Below are 23945 nucleotides of genomic sequence, written 5' to 3' on the forward strand. Positions count from 1 at the left end.
TAATGTGCCAAGCACTTTACATATACAGATTCATTCAATCTACAATACGATCCTCATTATTATTATTCCCATTCTACATAGAAGAAAACTGAGGCATAAAGAAAAGCAAAACAAAACAAGTGGGACTACATCAAACTAAAAAGCTTCTGCACAGCAAAGGAAAGCAACAAAAATGAAATGGCAACCTACCAAATGGGAGAAAATACTCGCAAACCATATACTACTGGTAAGGAGTCAGTATCTAAAATTAAGAACTCACACACCACAATATCAAAAAACAACAAAAAACAAACAAAAGAACACAAACAATCCAATTCAGAAAATGGAAACAGGCTCTGAATAAACATTTTTCCAAAAAAAGATACATGAATGGCCAACAGGTACATGAAAAGATGCTCAACATCACTAATCACTAGGAAAATGCAAATCAAAACAATGAAATATCACTTTACACTGTTAGAATGACTATTATCAAAAAGACAAGAAATAAAAAGTACTGGCAAGGATATGGAGAAAAGGGAACTCTTATGGACTGTTGGTGGGGATGTAAACTGATGCAGCCACTACGGAAAACAATAGGGAGGATCTTCAAAAAATTAAAAATAGAACTACCATATGATCCAGAAATTTCACTTCTGAGAATATACTCAAAGGAAACGAAAACACTAACTTGAAAAGATATCTGCACCCCTATGCTCACTGCAGCATTATTTACAATACCCAAGAAGCCACCTAAATGTCCACTGATGGATGAATAAAGAAGGTATGATATATATAATAAATGGGATATTATTCAGCCATAAAAAAGAGGGAAATCTTGCCATTTGCAACACCAAGAATTGATCTTGAGGGCATTATGGTAAGTGAAATAAGTCAGACAGAGAAAGACAAATATACCATATGATCTCACTTATAAGTGAAATCTAAAAAAAAAAAAAAAAAAACACAAAACTGAACTCATAGATACAGAGGAGAGATTCATGTTTGCCAGATGCAGGGGGTGGGAGATGGGCAAAATGGGCAAAGGGAGTTGAAAGGTACAAAGAAAAACTTCCAGTTATAAAATAAATAAGTCATGGGGATGTAATGTACAGCATGGTGACTATAGTTAATAATACTAGACTGTATATTTGAAAGTTGCTAAGAGAGTAGATCTTAAAAGCTCTCACCTCAAGAAAAAAAAACTTTCAACTATGTGTGATGATGGATGTTAACTTGACTTTATGTGGTAGTCATTTCTCAAAATATGGAATGGTTATGTTGTACACCTACAACTGATAGAATGGTATATGCCAATTATATCTCAAAAATATTTTTTTAAGCAAAAAACTGACGTATAGGAGTTATGTAATGCACCCAAGGTCACACAGCTAAAAAGTGGCAAAGCCAGGATCTAAAACCAGTCCAGCTTCAGAATCCAAGCATTCACTGCAAGGCCATCAAAGTCACTGATACCATTAGGCTGCCATCCCTTAACTTCTCTACCTACACCTAAAACATAATCCACAGTAATTAATTTATTCAACACTGACTGATAACTCACTCGCCTTGTTTTCATTCCTTGAACACAACCTTGTTTCTGCGTCAGAAACATTCTAGAACACCATTCCTCTAGTTCTGCCTTCCAATCATTATGACTCAACTTAAATGCCAACTCACAAAGAGACCCATCCTGACCACCCTACCTAAAATACACCCCCAGCCCCCGCCAACTACAAATCATCTATCACGTGCAACTGGGTTCATTCCCTTCATGGTTACTTATCACTACCTGAAATGATCAGTTGCTTATTTCTCCCCATTGGAGTGGAAGTTCCAAACAGAGTAGAGACCTAGTCTATCCTGCTCACTGTTACAGCTTCAGCACCTAAAACAGTGCCTGGCACACAGTAGGCACTGGTTATTTACAGAACAGATGCCAAAAATTGTGCTAGACACTGGGATTACCAAAACGAATAGGATACAGTTCTTAATAAACTCCTAGTCTTTCGATTTATCCTCCCCTTCTATATTAAAGGATGACTAGCTCCTAACGTTTTTTTTAGTGGCTAACCTCTCCAACTGTCATGTTAAACCTGTCCCCGAGATCTCCCTTAGACTTCTCACCATCATTTAGCCCCTCTCTAACTTCTTTAATTTCTCCTTCTCCACTTACTGAATGTTTCCCACCCACCCTCCCATACTCAAATATCCTTCCCTCAACCATCTCCCCATTACCCCAAAATATCCCATTGACTCCGCAGCCACATCTCTCTTCCACAGAATCTTGACCACTTCCTCAAAAGTCATCAGCGACCTGGAAAGTGTTCTCACTTTCTTCAACATTTATCCCTGTCGAGGACTTTCAATCCACTTTCTTAGGACCGGAGGTGCCACTGTCCCACAGTTCTCTTAATTTTTTAAATCCTTTTTCAGCTTCCTTCACTGTCTCCTTTCTCTCACAGCTTTAAACTTGATTCTCACTAGAATTTCACCCTCTATTCTTGCTCCATTCTCTGTCTCTGAAACATTTCATCTTCTCCTCTAACTCAACTACAAATAATTACATACAAATAATTACATCATTCATTCAGAACCGAAATCCCAGCTCCAATTTCCCCATTCATAGTTAATAAGAAATGTGACTGAATTCTTAAGCAAACCCTTAATAAAGAATAGCTGCAGGCCAAGACTTAGAAAAAATAATGTGAAGTATAATAAACAATCATGTTCTGAACGAGCACTAGAAGGCAATATCACACAACTTAAGGCTCGTTTCCATTAGTACTTCTTGAAATACAGTACTTGAATTAATTCTTCACTAATTTTAATTGACAGCTTGTACAAAAATTGACCAAAGACTAAAAATCATTCATAGACTTTATATATGTGGTTAATCTATATTAATTTTGTCTAAAACTGTTTATACAGTTCTAAATACACAGAAACTGTATTATTACACAAGTATAGTAGTACAGAGTTAAAACAGGGAACATACCAGTCACAAATTATTGCATAAGTCTGGAAACAACATACAAAATAAATTCAAATTCTTTGAGAGGAGTTTGTAAAGATGTACCTATGGTGCCATAATATACAGACTCACAGCTCTAAATGATACCTAATCATTAGAGCAAACTGTCTATTGAGATTTTTGTGCTATTTTCAAAAGCATCAGCAAGAAACAGACGTGCCATTGTGGCCTTCAGTTTACATAGCAAAGGGTAGTTAGTTACACACATTTTTATCAGTATGATAAAACTACTCAAGTTCCAATCCTGTAAACAATTATACACACGAGAAGAGTGGTTTACCCAGAAAACGTGTGAAGAAAGCTCCATCTTTACAACTCTCTGCAGTGGATAAGAGCCACAGTACATACTGGTCAACCACAAACACCTGACTCACAGCCTAGCCCCTCTCACAATGAGAGAAAATGGCATCTGGTTATTACCGAACAAACTACATATTCAATAAATACAGTAAACTGTAACTTATTTGACAAAATCCTACTATGCTTTCCCTATGTATTGCAATAAGGTGTGAGAAAAAAAAAGATGAAGCCAACTCCCAATTACCACTGCCAAAGGTAAGCTGGTGAAACAAGTCAGTCACCATCCTTCAAGGTATGTGGCATGTAAGAGCATGGAAAGGAAAACAACAGGAGAGCCTTAAGCAAAAAGACACCCACATTTTAAGAAAGTGAAAGTGGTTTAACATCTCCTCCATCGCGGGAGCTGAAAGTGCACCAAGCCTAGGAAGAGATCTAGGAGCCACTCAAATTTTCCAGTTGGTGTCAGTTGATCACTACACCAGCTGTCATATTTTGAAGTTCTTCAGGTTTCCCCTTTTCCCCATAAACCACCCTCCTGCACTCTAAAGCCGAAAAGTGGCAGAGGGAATAGAACAGAAGATGAAGGGAAATGGCCGATGGGACAACAGAACACAAGCACTGCTGCAACCACATCTATAGAGGACCAAAAGGTCCACTTACCAAAGTACAGCTCTAAAAATTTGTATCAGACAGCTTTCACAGCCACCTAAACCTCCAACTGCATCCCTTTCGCATAAATCTCTTAAATTGAAACCCCATGCCTTATCCTACAGGCTGATTATCTAAAACTCATCCTATATATATGACATTATCCTTAACCGATACCATCACCCCCCTCAGTGAAAGGCAGATTTTTTTTTAAGGGAGGCGGAGAGGTGAGGATGGAATGGCATGAAGGGGTGGGGGGAGGGGTTATGAGAAATACGTGCAAATACCATTGCGGCAGAGACACTGGGAACAACACTTCCCTCATCGCTCTTGCAAATTCTCTTGGTGCATTACCCTCTGCTCATCCCTCCTCCTTCTTCAACAATACACATACACGTGTCATAACCGACCCGCACCACCACCATTTCTAGCATTACAAGCTCCCCTCCCACCCTCTCTTGCCCCCTACAAAGACAGTTACACACACTTAGAACAGAAACTGCCGCCACCGCACCCTCCTATCTCAATAAGTGATTCTACCACCTAGCATCAAGCGCTTGCTGAAAGACAGCTCAGTAAGTACGTATGTAGACAGACACACACACACACACACACACACACACACACACACACACACACGGGCGCACATGCAGCATGTGGCGCAACGAAGGGCACCCGGAGACGCACCTGGAGGCCGGGTGTCCAGCGCTGCTACCCCCCTGGTCCCTGTCACTGAGCGCAGCTGTGTAAATCCTCCGGTAGCGGTCGGCCAGGGCCCGGCCTGACAGCAGCAGCTGGTAGTGACCCCGGGAGTCCGCGGCCGGCAGCCCGAGCCCCAGCCCCGTGGCCGCCAAGGAGCCCTCGGAAACCGGCATGAACAGCGCCCCCGGCGCCGGGGAAGAAGAGATGGTGGCAGCAGGGAAGAATCCGTCCCCGCCAGCCCCCGAAGAGGCGGCGGCGGGAGAGGCTGTCGCTGCGCACATCATCATCCTCGCAGCCGCCGCCGCCTCGTCCCCGCGGGACGGGCAGGCAGACACGCGCGCGCACACACAGCCCTTTTCCAACGACGACGGCTCCGGCGGCGGCCTCTCGCTCCGCAGCAGGGAGACTACAAAGACAGAGACCTCCTCCTCCTCCTTCTTCTCCTCCTCCCCCCCGCGCTGCCCTCACCACTACTGGGGCCGCTCATCTAACCTCGCCACCCCGGGAGTATGAGGAGGAGGCGGTGCCGCCGCTGCTGCTGCTGCTGCCGCCGCCGCCGCCGCCGCCGCCACCGCTGCCACCGCCTGAGCCACCCGCAATGGGAAGCTGCCGGCCGCACTGGGCATGCGCCCCTCCTCGCACATGCTCAGTCACTTCGGCCCCGCTCCCTCCCCACCCCCTCTCCGCTACCACTCCCTCTGCCTCAGGCCTCTGGGCGTGAGGCCTGAGAGTCGGGCCGGATCTGAAAGAAGGCCGCTTCTCCGGGTTTTACTAGCAACTTGAGGAAGAGTGAGGAAAGTGCTGGGGAGGCTGTCAGCTACAACCAGTCGGCTTCAGGTACTGGGTTCCCTCCAGGTGGGAGAACTGGGACCTGAAAGATAGAGGCCCCCGTGCCCACCGCCAGAGGTTGACGGTACGCACTCCTGCTACCGTTCCCCAAAGTGTGTGCTGCCCGCGGAAGATGTACTGTGAATGGCGCTGGTTGAACTCAGAATTCTAGGCAGAGGAGCCCCGGCGAATTAGAAGTCCGTTTGGCGATCTTAGTTTGGAATTTTTATCATTAGGATTTAAGTCTGTTTAAAATAGTTTTTCCTTACGAAAGACAGGGAGTAATTTAGCGCATTCTTTTTTTTTTTTTTTTTTCTGTGAAAGTAGAATTCCCAGGTATGAGAGTATTCACAAGTCAGAGGCATTCCAAAATTCTTGTTTGTAACGTTTATGTCAGCGATAAATCTTAATGCAACAGTACTTTTCTTAAATATTCTTTTTTTTTTTTTTGACTCCACGCTCACCCTAAGACAGTGGTCTTAGGGTGACCTTGACAGTGGTTTGCTGAGTCCCCTGTTCCAAGCTATTCTACCAGCTCCTTCTAAGTAAATGCCATAGAAGTGTATGCGCCAGTGCACCCTGATTCCTATTAAGTTTTATCCTTTTCATTCTGAATTTGAAGAGTTTGCCCAATAGTCCTGGCAAAATCATTTTTAAGTCCTATCATCCCAGTGCTATATCCTTTATATACTTACTGGCTCTTAAGCCTCTTTAAATGTCCTGCTTTAGGGGAAAAAAAAAAAATCAAGCCCTGTTTACTGTTTAGAGAAGTACAAACAAGGAGTGGGGAAGTAAATTAAACTAATTCTAGTTTTTGCGGGGAGAGAGTGCTGAAGGAGTGCATTTATCTGGGGCTTTGAATAATAAATGGATGTCATTTTTATTTTAAAAAGTTGTCTTTTTTAAAGACAAGGAAACTTGTTTCCCCAACTATCTTATAAGCTCCTTCAGAGCTTGTTGTTTATCTTGGTGTCTTCCTCAGCCCCTTTCTAGAACCTCCTGTATGGTAGATAGCCAGTAAGTATTTGGTGGGCGGAATTCCTATCCTCATGCTTCAGCACAGTTACACACCTGTGTCGAAGAGAAACCGCCCCGCCCCCGCTCCCCCTCCCACCTCCCCCAACTCCGGGAGGAGAGCCAATACACAGGTATGGAGGCCGCTAAAGGATGGTGGAGTTAAAGGCCCGAACTCTTAGCAGCTCTAAGGGCTGTAGCTGTTGCAGGAGCCAGAGAGGCCCCCAAAAGGAGGAGGGGTTTGGATCCTGACTCTGATACTTGTGTGTCTTTGGGCAAGTTTCATCCTCTGAAAAATGGTCAGAATAATACTTCTGTGGACTGTGGACTGTGGGAGGGCTTCAAGCGTCTAGGACAGCCACCTTGTCACACGGCTTTTCACAGATGGTTACACACAAAGCAAAACATGAGGACTGGAATGATGCTTGTGTCTGTTCCCCCATCACGTTCCCAACTCCTAGCACAGACTCTTGCCCTAAGCAGGAGGGAAGTAGATACTGGTTGAATGAATGAATATGTCAATGAATAAATGTTGCCGGCACAGAGAAACATTTCCAGCTCAGGCTTAGGTGGTGGCATGTGCAGTCATTGCCCGTTTAGAGTTTCTAGTGGACACTGACCTGGAGCACTTGTCTCCCCAAGTCCCCCCTTACCCAGTCCTGAATTCCCCTTTGGTCCTTTCGATACCCTTCAGTCCCAGAGAGGCCCCTTCCCGAGTCTCCTGGGTACACACAAAACCCGGTAGCTGGATAAATTTCTAAGGAACCCGTTGTCATTGAGGGGCGCAACTAGGCGTGCGCAGAGTCGCACACATGCTCACTTAGGTATCCGAGGGTGGCGTTTCTGTTGCGGTTGGCAGCGTTTCCTTCCACGGCAGCGGTAGCGGCCGCTTTACTCTAAATTGTAGCCAATGCAGCGTTTTTTCTCCTCCTCCTCCTCTTCCTGCCTCCGCACTGTGCGCTCCCGGGTCACTGCGACTGCTACTCCTCTGCTTTGGCAGCTGGGCACCTTGGAAGGCTCCGTGGGGTGGCAGGGCATGGGGCGCAAGCCGGGAAGGAGAGGGCGCTTGGACTCACCCTTGATTCCACTGTCCAGGCGACTTGAAGGGGAGGGTGGTCCCCAAGGCAAGTCGCGAGGGTCACCTGAACCACCGCTGCAAACGGGAGAAGTGGATTTCTCGAAATGTGCAAAAGCAAGCGTCCCCTGCCGCCAATACTGCGCGCACTACTGCAGAATGCCTTGTGTTGGGCAGGGGGGCAGGGGGCTCTTATTATTCAGAGAAATGTGCAGAATGAAGAAATATATAGAGGCCTTTGCTTTTGTTTTTCCGGCCACACTGAGCGCGGCTCCAGTACTTTCCGCGCTGCCATCTTAGCTTTATCTTCTGGCCGGGGTGGGTGTGTGTGCGCGTTCGTGTTGGGAGGGAGGGCAGTTGGCGTGGAGGAGAGTGGCGGGAGCATTGGGCGGGTTGGGTGTCAGAATTGGCTAGACAGGAGTTGAGGACACAGTCACCCTCAAATAATAACATTGAACTACGGCAAATCCTGACTTGGCCCATTTTATTAGTGAAACACATGCATAGCATTTTTTAGTCTTTGTGGTTGATATCACGCTCATTTCTCAAAAGCATCTCTCTTATCTATGACCATATAAGACCATGGCTTCATCTTTTATCCCTATGATCACAGATTTTGCCGCTCTTCTCCACTTGAAATTGCAAACCTGGGACTACAATTTTCTGAACTCTTATCAGATTTACATTTTTTCTACTCTATCTTTAGTTTTTTTTTTTAAAGGAAGCCATCAGCACTGGTGTAGCAAATAACAGGCAGAAACCATAAAGTGTTTGTAAGAGGACAATGATTGATATTGTTAGTTTCATTTAAAAGGTTAATATTGTACTAATGCTACACAAGACTACAAACACAGGAAGCATGTACATTATCAGAAACATCAAGACTGCTGAAAATGTGATCAAAGTCAAGAGTCTGAGTTTGTTTCCCGGATTTGTACAATAATGCATGTAAAAAACAAAATTGGTGGCCAAGAGCATCTTAAAACAAGCTTGGTCGCTGAGAACAATTTGGAAGGAAAAAAATGCTCCAGCTTCACTCTTCAGTAGCCACTTTCTAAGGACCACAGGGTTCTGCTTTCTTGACAAATGTGATGTATTGCACTTTAAAATGAAATATATTTCATATATTTAATACTGCAAACTGAACAGAAAGTATCAACATGGCAATTTAAATTCTTTTAAACAAAAATTACGTATAGGATCACCTAGATACCTTGACCTCTTCCTTTAAACAACTATTTTCAGAGCCTTGGAAGAGTCAGTAACTTGTAGGCATGAAGAGTTAATGATTTTTCCTTTTTATTCATATTAGTTTTAAAAGATACAAATTTTATGTGCAAATTTTCCTACAAATAAAAATTTCAGATTCTAGGGGCCCTGAGTTAAATTTTTCTCCCTGAAAAATTATTCTAAAATATCTGTTAATGAGAATATTCTTTGAAGTATGAAAATTCAATAACATATACTTGAATGCAAATCACAGTTTTAAAAATCTCATTGTTGTGATGTGTTTTAGCCCAGAAGAAGCTTTCACAACTGATACAGAAAGTCATATAAAGTATAACTCTGGGTGCTTTGCGACCGCCTGAAGGGGTGGGATAGGGAGGTTGGGAGGGAGGGAGACGCAAGAGGGAAGAGATATGGGGTTATATGTATATGTATAACTGATTCACTTTGTTATGAAGCAGGAACTAACACACCATTGTAAAGCAATTATACCCCAATAAAGATGTTAAAAAAAAAAAGTATAACTCTGAAAGAGAGAAATGTTAAGAACCACAGAATTTTAATCTTGAAAACTTCAATATAGTTTATACGTTATTAGGTTGGTCTTTATTACTAAGGTTAAATAGTTTAATAATTAAATCATATTTCCTCAAACCCTAAAGGACTATTGAAATTTTTATATAGAATAGCAATTTTACAATGTCTAAGTTTCCTTGAAATATATTATTTTTAATAGGGTTCTTGGCTAATCCAGCTATCAGGATATATCTAAATGGCTCTAAACTGATTATACTAGGCATGCTCTTATTTTTAAGACATTTAGCCTCCCTCAGGCTAAGTTTTCTCATCAGTAAAATGAAGGTAATAATAGCACCTACTTCATTAGATTCTTTGAGAATTAAGTTAAATAATATGTATGAAGGACTTGCTTAGCACATTTTCTGGCAGGCAATAATTATTATTATTATGTGTGGTGCTTTATTTGAGGTGTGTCCCAATCTTATGCTAGAGGAAGTAACAAAATAGTTATACAGTTTGAGTTTTATACACTTGGATTTAGAAGTTTGTTTTTTTACAGAGTTCTCTCCACAAATACAGATTTACTATATCTTGATATGACAAGAAGAATAGAATCTTAAGGCTATTCATTTCCCTAAAATACCCTTGGATGATTTGTTACTTCAAAAGAACATATTGCTTACTTTCATAAATTCAGTGAGTTTTTGGAATTTTAACTGATGGCTATATTTTTGACACGTAATAGTCAAAACATTATAGTTTCTTCTCAAGTGGCTGGTGGCACTGGTACACTTCTAGGGTCAAATATTATAAATCATCCATGGCTCACATTCTCTGTTAATTTATCTGTAATTAACATCAAAATCTTAGTCCCACCTAGTTCAACTTCCTGTTTTGATCAGTATTTTTACTTTTATATTTTGAAAGTAAAAAGGAATTGATTTGCTAGTTCTTCATAAATCATTCTCTTAAAAATATTTTGCTCCTTCCTTATCATGTCAGGTTTTTTTTATATCTTTATTGGAGTATAATTGCTTTACAATGTTGCATTAGTTCCTGCGGTACAACAAAGCTATATGGATACATATATCGCCATATCCCCTCCCTCTTGAGCCTATCATGTCAGGTTTGTTCTCAGACTGGGCCAGAAGCTGTCTAAAAAGTTTTTAGAACATGTATTTCATGAAAAATAGTTCGTGCTTTTCCTAAATTAATTTGTGGTGAGTAACGCTATTTTCTTAGTTCAGATCGAATAATCTTATCTGTATGATGTCAGATGTTGGGAACTATATTATTTATGTGGTGGAGCAAAGACAACACTGCTTCCTGAGAAAAGCTGTGGCTTCCCTGCAGGTACTCCTAAAGTCCATCTCCACATGCCTGTGGGATGGCATGGCAGTAATTTGCTTGTTTGCTCTTGAGTCCATTCCTTTCCATTTCCCTGTCCTGCTCTGTACAACAAGGGAATGAGCCCCGCAAACTTCATTTTCCAGGCTCTGTTGCCAGCTAGCCTGTGCGATGAGATGGGTGATTGGAAAGTCGGAAGGAGGAGAAACTGTGCCTCTCCCATCCCCCACCCCCCCTGCTCTATTTTGGGCAGCATCTCCTCTGTGATTCCAGCTTCTCCTGTACAGCTTCTCCTTCCATGATCCAGCTCCAGCCAGGTACCTGCTGTTGCAGAAACTGTTCTCACTGGGCAGCCCCAGATCCTGGAATCTTGTAACAGTATCTCCTGCTTCGGGATCTCCAACCCTAGGGATTAAGAGTAGCTTCCTGCTGATATTAATCCTTGAGATACCTCCGTCCCTTCTTTGGCTTTTCAGCTCCTTCAGTACCCTTGCATTTAGTTCCCCATATTCAGTCCCCTCTCTTAAAGACCTGGCATGCACTTGTTTGTTTTCCTGATTGGACTTGGAGTGAGGCAGATAGTCTCCCATCCACATAATAGACCTGAATTGGCTCCTCAGCGAAATGATGGCATGTCATCATCTTTCATTTGGTCTTTAAAGCTTGTAGATCTGACCTCAATTAGCAAAACAGAAACCTACTTTGAAAACAGTATTGACTGACTCACTGCACCCATTCCAAATCCCCTTCGTCCATGCCTGCCTCTGCTCTAGAGACAGGAAATAATGAAGTATTCTCTCTGTGAGACTCCTACATCTTAGGTTGGCTTTGGGACACAATTCAGGCCAGCAGGATGAAGGGAAATCTTCTGGTACTGCTCTCTTGTCTTTCTCTCTTTCCACCTCAAAGGTGGTCAGAATGGCTGATGTTTGTAGCCGTGAGATGAGAGGTATGAGATAAATGCCAAGGGCATCACTGACATCATCCTTGGCATTGTGGAACCATTGAACAAAGTTTCAAACTTATTTTTATGGTGGGGGGGAACCCTTCCTTGCTTTTCAAGTCAAACATCAAAAAGTTCACTGAATTGTATTTTATGTCATTCCTTTTGCGTTTATTAATGATATCTACAGGTGTGCCTCTCAGGTATCCTCCAGGTCTGAGGCACTTATTCCACCCAGCTGCTGGAAGTATTGACTGCTAGCTGATCACAGCTAAGCCCCTTCTCATAAATTACTCTTGACCTCTTGACCTTAGGGAGCTGTCCAAGATTCCAAGGTTCCAGCCCCTCCCCAGGGGGATCCCGCATCCGTTAATTGCTCAATGTGGTATACAAAGACCTGGCCTTCTGACCATACTTCAGGATGACTCTGAGGAGCCATGCTAGCTCAGAACTCTGCATTAGCTAAGGCCTTTGTTCCAACTGCATTGCATCAATTTCTCTTTCTCACCTGCTTTCCTCCCTCATTCATAGGCAGTATTGTTGAAAGGACTTATCGATAAACTTTCTTCACACAAGTGTCCATCTCTGAGTCTGTTTCCTAGGAAGCCTACCTGTCAGTTGGTATGGATAGTGGTCCGAAGAAGCAGACTCTAAAATGGGATTTCGGAGGTGGATCATCCGCTGGTTGGGTGGCAATGAGGACCCCATCTGTGGTGGACAGTTTCTAAGGTGACCCCATGATCTCTGTCTCCTAATATCCCTGCCCTTGTATAAATCTCTCCCCTTGTGTGTGTGTAGGACCTGAAAATTCCTTTCAACCAATAGAATATGGCACAGTGACAGGATGTACATGATTACATGTGTGTGACTAAGTTACATAATATTACAACTCCCATCTTGCTGAGACCCTCTCATTTTTGCTGACTTTGAAGACTCAAGCTACCATGTTGTGAGCCACTGTATGGAGAGGTCCACATGGCAGGGGGCTGATGGTAGACTCTGGCCAACAGCCAGCAAGGACTGAGTCTTTCAGTCCAGCAGCCTATAAGGAGCCTAATTCTGCCAAAAACTGAATGTGGGAGTGGTTCCTTTCCCAGCTGAGTCTTAGATGAGACTGTAGCCCTAGCTGACACCTTGATTACAGCCTTGCAGAGGACAGAGCTAAGCCGTGATAATAATGTGTGCCATTTAAGCCCCTAAGTTTGTGGTAATATGGCACTGTAGAAAGACAATGAAATGCTGAGTTAGGGGCCCAGTGGGCTGAGGCATGCCAGATACCTCCTACAAAGTAAAGGGTAGGTTATCACATCTTGCACTTGCTACACAAGGGAGGGACAACACCTGCTAGGCTTCTCTGAGTTCTGCAGGTAAAATGTTTACTTGAGAATATTTAATGACACATTTCCTGAATGACACATATGGCTGCCAGTTTTAAGTGGTGCCCAGAGCAGAAAAGAGTTCTGCATCATCTCTTAAGTGTGGGGCAAGCACTTGGAACATACAGCATGACAGAGTGTACGATATTAATGTATTAGTGGTGGGGAAAGATGCTGTGGAATGAATGGAAAGTTTCAATGGGAAAATCACAAAGAGAAATCCAAGGGTTCTGGAGCAAGGCCACGTATGTGATCTTTAGAATAAAAAATCATAAACTATTGAAAAATAGCTCCTGGCACCCTATTTGGGCCAGGATAATGACAGAGCACCTCGCCATGAGATGTCAGGTGGCTAGAACTGCCCAACAGGAGCTAGGTTTTGTCAGATCCACCAACTTATAAGGTCCAGTGGGCCCAGCAAAAACCTATGGTAAGATGGAGGTGATATACCCAGGACTGGGCATGAACAGGGCCAGAGAACAAGTAAGCTGCATGAGTGTGTGGCCAGATGTCATCAACCATTATTGCACTGGTACCTGCCTCTAAGCTCAGACATATGGCTGCATGGGACCGAGGGGTCCCTTATGATTGATGTAGAAGAGGAAAAAGGCTGAGCTTGGTTCAAGCATAAGATGACTTGGTAAGTAAGTGCAAGTTGACATGAACTGCTGCTATACTATGATCTGATACATAATGATGAGGCAAAATCCTCCCAGTGGTTCAAACTTCATGCATTGCACATAGTCATCCATTTTGCATATAAGGAGAAGTGGCCTGAAGTAAGAATATGTAAGACTAATGGGTAGAATAGCCATGGTGCAGAGATGGAGGCTATGTGTAGTGGCAAGGATGGAGGTTACGCAAGGAACTTACAGGAGGGCTCTCCCTTAACAATGCTGATCTAGCTGCTGCAGAATGTGCAATCTGCCAGCAAGATTAAGCACAATATTTCAAGGAAACCAACCAGCCACTTGCTGGATAGTTGATTACATTCCACCCTGGAAGGGTCAGTGATTCAACTTGCCTGGGACTGATGCATATTTTGGTATGGATTTACGCTGCCTGCCCACACTGGCCAGGGCCATTATCTGAAGGCTTGCAGAGTTCTGTTTCACAGATATGGGATCCTGAAAAGATTGTCTCACACCAAGGTGCCCACTTTATAGTAAATGGTATATGTCTGTGTTAGACTGAATAATGATGCCCCTCCAAAATTGTCCACCTTATAATCCTCAAAACCTGTGAATACGTTACAGTACAAAGGGGTGTTGCAGATGTGATTAAATTAAGGATCTTCAGATGAGAAGAGCATTCTGGATTATCCAGGTGGGACTAATAGAATCACAAGAGCTCCTATAAGGGGGAAGCAAGAGAGTCCCAGTGAGAGAAGGAAATGTGTCAGTGGCAGCAGAGTCAGAGAAGAGGTGATGGCAAAAGCGGAGAAGAGAGAGAAAAAGAAATTTGAAGATGCTATGCTGCTGGCTTTGATGGTGGAAGGAGGGCTGTGAGCCAAGAAATGCATATGACCTCTAGAAGCTGGAAAAGGAAAGGAAACAAATCCTTCCGCAGAGCCTCAAGAAGAAATAGAGCCCAGCTGACACCTTGATTTTTAGGACTTCTGTCCACCAAAAGTATAAGATAATAAATTTGGTTTGTTTTAACCCCGTACATTTGTTACAGCAGCAAAAGGAAACCAATACACTATCCATTGGATCCACTTATCCTATCATATAAAATGCCACCCAGAACCTGCTGTTAATATCAATAGAATGATGGTGTGGTCTTTCGAAGGTGAAGTTGGGGCATAAGCTGCACATAATGTACTTTAACAGCTATTGCATGGTGCTGTGTCCCCAGCAGATAGAATCTATGAGTTCAGGAACCCAGAGCAGAAGCAGTAGTGGCCCTACTCCCAGTAACCCCTTAGAGAATATATGCTTTCTGTCCTGCTTGGGCTCTGTAGCTCTAGAGCACCTGGTTCCCAAAGATGTAATACTTCCACGAGAAGGCTCAGTAAGAGCCCCGTTGGACTTGGGTTGCTCTTAGTCATTTCAGGCTCCTTGGTCCAGGAGACTAGCAGACCAAGAAAGGAGTCCCTATGCTGGCAGGAGTAACTGACCCCTGTCATCGGGAATAGATAGGGCTGCTGTTACACATGGGAGCAGGGAAGAGTATGTATAGGTGAGCCATGGGTGTGTCTCTTGGTACTCCTAACAAAGTTTTGATGTTAAATGATCAAGTACAGTCCCCATGGCCCAAGAAGGGCATGGTGACTAGGACCTCAGGGATGAGTATGTGGGTGGTCCTACCAGGTGGTCCACCTAGACTAGCAGAGATTCTAGCTGAAGTTAAGGCAGTCTAGGACAGATGTGGAGGGTCATTATGAATTTCAGTTGTAGCACTGAGACCAGCAGTAACAAGGTCTGTGGCTCACCCACTTATCTTCCAGTTTTAGGTTTCCACAGGAAAAAAAAAGACTATCCAGAATTCTGGATATGGGGTGAACTCTCTAGAGAAGCAAGTGACTCTGAGCAATGCTGCAGGTGTACTGTCTTAGATACTATAAGGTTCTTGCCCAGATTCATTGCCCCTTCGGGATTGAGTCACTTATTTCCCAGTGGTCAGAAGTGTTGGCGGCTGACAACTCACAGCTGTGCTCTTCTCTGAGAATTGGGCTCAGAAGTCAGCGGAGGGTTGCTGCCTGGACCATGGTTATGTTATGTCCCCTCCCTAAGGTGCAGTTTGCATCAAATGACTTAACATTGTGGTGGTACAAGGGTCTATCCCAATTGCCTTAATTTGGGTACAACGCTAAGGGCATCTCAATTTCAGAGTTCTTTGTAGGTTTGGCTGAAGCATCTCTTTTTAACTGATCTCTGTTCAACTTCTCCCTTTACCGAATCCTGCTTCCCTCATTTCTTTACAGGTTTTGTTTCTTAGTGTACTCCATAATAAACTTCTGCATGCAAGCTTTTATTTCAGAGCTGGTTTCCTGGGAAACTTAAACCAAGAAAATTACTATATTAGAAGACATAAAATGTGTCCTTGTATTTGCTTGAAATATTGATGACATTATTCATGACATCATGCCATGTTCCAAATCTGATTTTACAATTAAGTACTCATAAAAACAGGTTTTACTGTTCTTTTCCTTTTTATTAATAAAAGTTGCATAATTGATCACAATTCCCCTTACATTCGGCTACTGCAAAACAGTAAACATAGTATTTGCTCCAGTCCTTTCTCTCAAAAAAAAAGCTGTAAAAAAGGTTTGTAGCAAATGGAAGCAAAAATTCATCTTTATTATAATAATGGCTAAGTGAGAGGACAGACCTCAATGTAAAGCCAAAGAAGCTCTGTTCTCTCAACCCCAGATGTTAACAGTTTTAGCCACACACTCCCTTTAAAACTGGCAGGGCAGTCCTCATTATGCTGTTGGGAAGAGAGCGCGTGCTCCCTGAAGGCACCTAGCTCCCAATTGGATGAAAAGAGGAAGGGGCCAAGCTATAAACACCTATGTATTTCTGCTTCCTAACTCAACAGTGAGATAAGGCACTGCACCTCCCCCATTCATCGTTCATCCATCTTCTGTCATGGTTGCTCCTCCTGGTGATAGATGTAGCTGGGCACCAGGAACAAAGGATATTAGGCAGTTGTTGTAGTTCAGCATGACCCGCTGAGGGCCTCAACTAAGGCAGTCAGCACGGAGGGGAGAGGATCATTCAAGACGTAAGACCCATAGGAAAATAGTGATCTAACGTGAAGGGCGAGGGAAATGGAGGATCCTAATGTCGCTCCCAAATTCTGTGTAGACAGTGGTGTCATTCATTGAAATGGAATCCAGGGAAAGAAGGCTGTTTCAGGATGGGAGATGAAAAGTGCTGTTTACCTTCTCTGTTTCTGGCTCTGAAGATAATTTGAGAGAATGTTTTTAGAGAGTGCGATCACTCCCCAACTTATACACATTCCTCTGCCATTGATTTTTGGCTTACCCCGACCTATTCTCTACACAGCTGTCATCTTTGAAAATTGTATCATATGCAATGAGATATTATCGTGCAATAGAAAGGAATACATGCTACCACATGGATGAACCTTGAAAATACTATGCTAAACGAAAGAAGCCAGACAAAAAAGGCCACGTATTGTGTGGTTCCATTTATGTGTAGCATTCAGAATATGCAAAGCCATTGAAACAGAAAGTAGATTTGTGTTTGCCAGTGGCTGGGGAAGTCGGGGATGGAGAGGGACTGCTGGTGGGTATGGGATTTTTTTTGGGGGGGCTGGGGAATGTGATGAAATTGTTCTAGAATTAGAGAGTATAGATGATTGCACAACTTTGAATATACTAAAAACTATTGAATTTTATACTTTAAAAGGTGGAATTTTATGGAATGTAAATTATTTTTTAATGAAACTTATTTTTTAAATCTGCTGAAAATCCGTCAGTGATTTTGTATTAGAGTAATTAAAGCTAGCTGCCCCAACAGGAAAACCTCGTGAACTGCTTGTTCTTTCTACCCCCAGAGCCATTCTCCTCCCTTAACTGACCTGCTTTTGCGCCTGGAGGCTAGGACCTGGGCTCCCTTGAGGCTGCATTCTGATTGGGCTTGGCCAGTGGGGATACCCTCTCAGGAGACTGAAGCACAGGAGAAGAGGAGGCCAGGATAGCTTTTTCCCCCCGGCTCTCCCCCTTCTTCTGGCAGTGGCTGTATCGCGTCATGACTAGTGTTCCTGCTGGGCTCCTCCTCCTTGGCGCCAGCTCCCGGGGCTCTGATAACTCTTTTCCTCTCTGCCCCTTCAGTTCTAGGAATGAAACAGCTTCCTGCCTCCCATGTTTCTTCCCTGGCCCTGCCCACACCTCTGAAAGGATTTCCTCATTAAAGTCTCTTCATTTGAACCATCTGGGGTGATTTGTTTTCTGACAGAATTCTGATCGATACTCCCCAAAACTTGATGGATTAGGACAGTAAAAGCTTACTCCTCACACACTTGATACAAGTCAGATAGCCCTCTTTCATCTTGGAGCTTTGCCATCTGGACCATGTGGCCTCCAGCACAAGGCAGGAAAAGAATGAATTGGAAGATCGTAGGGGCTGCTATCAAGGGCCAGCCCTGGAAGTGGCTTACATCCATTCCACCCACATTCTTTGCTGAGAACAAGTCACAGGGCCACAAGCTAACTGTGAGGGAGGCTGGGATTAGTGGTGTGGTGAACATGTGACATTATCTCTGGATAGAATTACAAAATCGCCTTTGGGTTTAAATGGACTCTTTAGCAGGACATAAAAAATACACCACCATCAGGGCCCAGCCCATCTTACTACCTTTATGGCTGCTGGTGCCCCACGCTGTGCTTTGCACAAGCTGTTTCCTCTGCTTGAGTTTCTATTCTCCCTCTTCTCTACCTGGCTGCACTTCAAAACTCGGCTCAATAATTAACTCCTTCAGGAAACTTACCCTGACCCTTCCTAAGGCTGATTTAACTACCAGGTCTCTGTACTACCACAGTGCCAGGAAAACAACTCCATCATAATGTTCATCATTTTGTGTTATTTCATTCATTTCTTGTCAGTTGAACTGTGACTCTCTTGAAGGCATGGATTGTATTTCATTTCTACCTTTTCCAGTATCTATCATGTAGTCACTATACAAATAATTATTTTAGTTAGTTGTTCTTAGCAGAGTCAGCATTTAGAGAGCATTTTGAAAATTTGTAGAAGTGTCTTTGGTTGTCATAATAACCAGGACACTACTGACATTTCGGGCAGAGGCTAGAGATAATGAACATCCTGCATTATACAGGACAGTCCCTCATAATAAAGAACCATTCTCTTTCCTGCAACATTTTCAAATGTCCCACTAGATTTTCAAATAGATGAAAAATCTATTCATAGCAACCTAAGCCTAGAACCTCATTCAGCTTTATATATAAATGCTGTTTTAGTTACCTACTGCTGTATAGTAAACAACCCAAAACTTAGAGGCTTAAAACAATAGAAGTTTATTATTTCCTGAGATCCTATGGATGACTGCCTCAACCAGGCAGTTCTGTTCCAGGTGATGTTGACTCTTGCTGCAGTCAGCTGGGCTCACCTGAGCTTGAACATCCAAGACGGCTCACGCACACTGCTGGTCCATGGGTGGGAGTTGATCTGGAGCTGTCAGTTGGAGCACCTCGGACCTCTTTCATGTGGCCTCTTCACATGGCTTGGGCTCTCATAACATAGTAACTGGGTTCCAAAAGGCAGTAAGTGAAAGCTGCTGTTGCTCTTCAGGTTTGGGCTTAGAAGTCCCAGAACAGCACTTGGGCTGCTTTCTATTGGGAAAGACACGTCGAGACTTAAGGTGAGGACAAAGAAACTCTGCCTTTTGTGAGAAGCAGCTTGCCCATACAGGGAGGAGAAGAGCATTGAGGGCCATCTCTAGAGAGTAGCTACCTCAGACACTAAGTGACTGTTGTCTAGTTCTAAGAATTTTCCGGAAATATAGCAAAGGTATAAACCAAGGGAAATTTAACCTTTCTTATGTTTGGAATTTTATTCATTATATTTGAGTCACCAATATAACATACCTGCATCAGTCTGTCTTTGTAGTTATCCCATTCATGGTGAGTCAACATTTAGATTCACGTGTCTGATTGCTTCTTTATATCTTCTAGTGAAATCTTACCAAAGTATTTATAAATATGTAGTACATACGTGTATATATGTACTACATAGATGTAAACATATGTACATGTATTTCATTTTAGTTTAAGCATATTTATATATTCAAGTATATTAAAATAATTATAAAATAGAAAGTATATTTAAATATATTTATATGTGCATTTTATTTTTATATATATATAAAACACCAAAATATTGATAGGATAGATAAATTAAAAATTTCATTTTAGTTTTCCTTTATATAAAGGCATATTTTTTTAGTACATATGAAGATGAGTTATATTATTAATTTAATATCAGGATAGTAAAGTAGTTGTTACACAATATTTACTATAAGGAAGATGTTTGGTAATTGAGTTGAAAAATCACTGGTCTGTGTAAACTGAACTGATACTCTGGCATTTCCTTTTGGTTTCCATATTTGTCTTCTCCTTGATCTTAATTTTCTACTTTGATTTACATTTTGTTAACTGAAAATATGTATTCTAGACACAGATCAGCTCAAATCTCTGAGCAATAATATGGGGAATATAAATAAGTGAATGACTAAATAGCTAGTTCTGTGTTTTCTCCAATTATTAAAATGTATAATTCTTATAGAATATATAGCACTTATCTTTAAAAATGACTTTCTCCCACAGAGATAATTCCGTTATTTTCTAGTTTGAACCAGGTTAGTAAGAATGTCTAGATATGTGTTATAGTAACACTCATATTTTACTGATGTACCTTACTATGAAAATTTTTTTAATTTATCTACTACATAATCATGTTTTGGGAATAAAACTGAAATTTTATATAACTATTTTAAATTTGACATTGCAAAGTGCTTCACCTCATATTATGATCTCAAGAAAAAAAAAATCATTAGACCTTTTAGTGAAGCCAGCCTATGCACAAATGTATTTATCCCATAGCTTTCCTTAAAATACTGTACTTAGAATATATTCACCATTTGAAACTAAATTCTGTAGAGCTGTAAGTACTGATAATCTGTTCCTGTGACCTCTTACTGCTTATACAAGTGTAGTAATTCATTACTCTGCACTCAAGAGTTTGTTTTCTAATATTTTTACGTTTATACCAAAGTATATAAATGGGTTTTTGATTATTAAATCATCAGCATTTCCCATAATATGATTTTCAAAACAAGTAAACAAATTAAAAACCAGATAAATTCAGTTAAGCTCTGAAAATGCTACTCTCCTGGTCTGGTCGGCAGAGGCTACCCTCCTGGCTCTTGGATAGACAAAACTTCGGGTTCTAGTAGACAAATACCATCCTCTTGATCTAGTAGGCAGCTCATACCCTCCTGATCTGGTAGATGCTACTCTCCTGGACCGGTCAACACATGCTACTTTCTTATTTAATAGACAGATGCTACTTTGCTGGTCTAGTAGACAGATGTTGCCCTTCTGGTCTGGTAAGGCAGCAGAGAAACAAGGTCTCAAAACAGTCCTATAAATCATCATTCATCTTCTGCTCAGGAAACAGTAAATGATTCTCTGTTCATTACCACTGGTGTAAGGTACGAATGGCCCCTGAGAAGTATATCACGGAAAGGATGTAAGAGACATAATTACTTAACTACTGTTGCTACAGTAGGCTCAGGTGAACACTATCATTTTCCTTCTTTATTTTAAGGAGGAACAAGAGAAATCTAGCTTCACATCAAGCTCTATCTACATGCTTTATAAAACTAAAGACTTGTGTGGGAACCCCATGAATATTTGACCACAGAGAGAAAATCCCCACTCTAAGCCAACCACTGTGTCTACTTCAGTTTTGATTTGGGGAACTAGGTCAGCCTCAATTCTAAAGTGGCAAGAGAAAAATGAGTATGACTCCTAAGTGCAAACAGTGACTGATTTAACGGTTAATTTTTTTAAAAACTGGCAACATATACAGCATTAAAAGGTATTACAAATTTTTTTTTGACATACTCATCTTCTTTGTCACCCTGTTTTCTTCCAACACAAATCATAGAGTCTTTCTTCAGTGGGTGAAAAGTTAACTTTACTTAATCTTTGCACCAAGGAAAGTATAACAAGAATACCACATAATAGTAAATTTTAGAAGTCAACCCACCACTATTGTTTATAATACAGGTGCACAGTCTATTTGGGTTAATATTATCGCTTACATTCTTTAATTTACTCTCATTTCAAAGTAATATAAGGTTCTAAAAGTGAACATAGGCCTGTCCTAAGGATGTTTACAGAATGCAAGAGAAAGTTATTTCTGTTGACAAGCAGAAGCATTGCCTCAAAGTGTGTGTGTGTGTGTGTGTGTGTGTGTGTGTGTGTGTGCACGCCCCGTATCTTGCCCCATGATTCCATTTTCTAGCCACAAGCACAGAACTGAGCACAACCCCTAAATTTCTTTCTTTACTCGGACATCAAAGCATAAAATAGTACAAAGGAAAGAACAACTTCTTATTCTGCCCAAGAAAACTGCATCCCCCAATTCAAAGTGTACCATGAGACACATTTAAAAATAATAAACACATTAGTTAGTAGTAGTAGTATTACAATTGCAGTGTTCAAAATAATAGGGTTATTTTATGAAATTTTCACTTATTAGAGTTATTACTTTTTCAGAGTTGTACAAATCTGATAACTATTGAATAAACTATTGTAAACTCTGTAAACCCCACTGCTCCGATTCCATACTTTATATAATCAGTGATAGGACATAACAGTTGTAGAATACCACAGTAACGGTTTGTCTTATATGAAATGAATTTATACCACGTGGGATCATAGTGTAACTCTATTAATAAATTTTAAAAGCCAGAATACTTCTGGGGCCATTGTACTGTTTATTTGACTACTTTAATATGGCTAACATTCATAAGGAAAACAGCCCTAGTTCCTAAAGTGAAATAATTGGATTAGAAAGATAAAATGTGAGAGGATGGGGCATAAAGATAACTAGAGGGTTAGCAGGATTTTGTAGAATCAGTGAGAACTTTCCATTCTTGTTCTTCCTCTTCCATTCTGCACAAAAATCATAACAATGTCATCCTATCCTTTATGAATATGATAAATTATTTCTGAAAAGGAGCCTCAATAAGCTGATTCATTGTTACTGTTCCCTTCCCAAGAGAGTGAACTTGGAAGGCTGTGACATTTAAACTCTTATAACCAGCTCTGACGAAATGCATATTTACTTACAAATCTTCATGTATACACACATGCATGCATGCATGCATAAATACATAGCTTAGGAAGAATGAAAATAATCAGCTAAAATAAATTTTAAGTTGATATTTGGCTTTATTTATTGCATGCCTCCAAATTTAGGATTTTCTAAATTGTACTTTATAGCTATCCTATTTTTTTAAATTCCACTTTTGTAGCACATGAGTGAATATTAATTTCTCATATTTGTATTAAACACAATTTCCAAAATATAATTTAAATAATAAAGCACCATAATATGATGGTAACGAGAACCATAGCATACTATGTGTTTGATCTTTTGTGTTTGTTTTTTATGTATTATTTGTGTGAAAAGTATTATAACCCTATTACAGTATAGTACTATATAGCTGATTGGTTAGTTGGGTACCTAGGCTAACTTTGTTGGACTTATGAACAAATTGGACTTACAAATGTGCTCTCTGAATGGAACTCGTTCGTATGTAGGGGACTTTTACTCTATATTTTAAATATTAATCCTTCATTCGTTGCAGTAAAGGACTAATTGGTTGCAGTATTGCAAATATTCATGACTTGCCTATTAACTTTGAGATGTCATTGACAAAAAGAATATGTGTCATTTGCTGAATCCACTTGTAAGTCTTCTTTGCCTCAGAGGTTGCATAATATTATGTGGAATCTGGTACATTCTCAAAAGAACTTCTCCATCTAAGATTGTTGTGAGACTTGTTCATATGGCATCTGCTGCCAAGTTCCAGTAATACACATCTAGGCTGCACATAGATATTTGTGTGGCTGTGAAACGTTATCACATTTCTGCTGCCAGCTTGCATTATTTCCTAGGAAATACTGATTGAGCATACAGCTCAACTGAGTGTCCACACGCTGAGCAATACGGTTCATTTGTAACAGAATGGGGACTTTTCTTGTTGCCTGAGAATTAGGCTCAAGATTGCATAGCAGCCACAGAACTGGCTCTGAAATAACTGATGCCTGACATCCTTTCTCAGTCTACATAATAAGTCTGAGAGTCAAGATAATGAAAGGCAGTTGGGAATTGTCAGCCTGGTGGACGTGGTGGGGAGGACAGGGACCAAGAGAAACTCTTCTAAAAATGG

General features: G+C 41.4%; 1 protein-coding gene across 13 annotated transcripts in view; it reads right to left on the reverse strand.

Moving 5' to 3' along the window:
* MYCBP2 (MYC binding protein 2) overlaps positions 1 to 5226 on the reverse strand; it is a 279427-nt gene extending 274201 nt beyond the window's left edge. For 11 of the 13 annotated variants that reach the window (XM_073795322.1, XM_073795327.1, XM_019920881.3 and 8 more), the window contains exon 1: positions 4649 to 5225. In XM_073795322.1, coding sequence (XP_073651423.1) covers positions 4649 to 4950 — 302 coding nt within the window. In that variant the 5' untranslated portion in view covers positions 4951 to 5225. Of the gene's footprint in view, positions 1 to 4648 lie in introns of all 13 variants that reach the window. The other 2 variants (XM_073795323.1, XM_019920879.3) reach the window with 2 other exon arrangements.
* Positions 5227 to 23945: the final 18719 nt, after the last annotated feature.

The sequence above is a fragment of the Tursiops truncatus genome, chromosome 18 (genome assembly GCF_011762595.2).
Source record: "Tursiops truncatus isolate mTurTru1 chromosome 18, mTurTru1.mat.Y, whole genome shotgun sequence".
Classification (NCBI taxonomy): Eukaryota; Metazoa; Chordata; class Mammalia; order Artiodactyla; family Delphinidae; genus Tursiops; species Tursiops truncatus.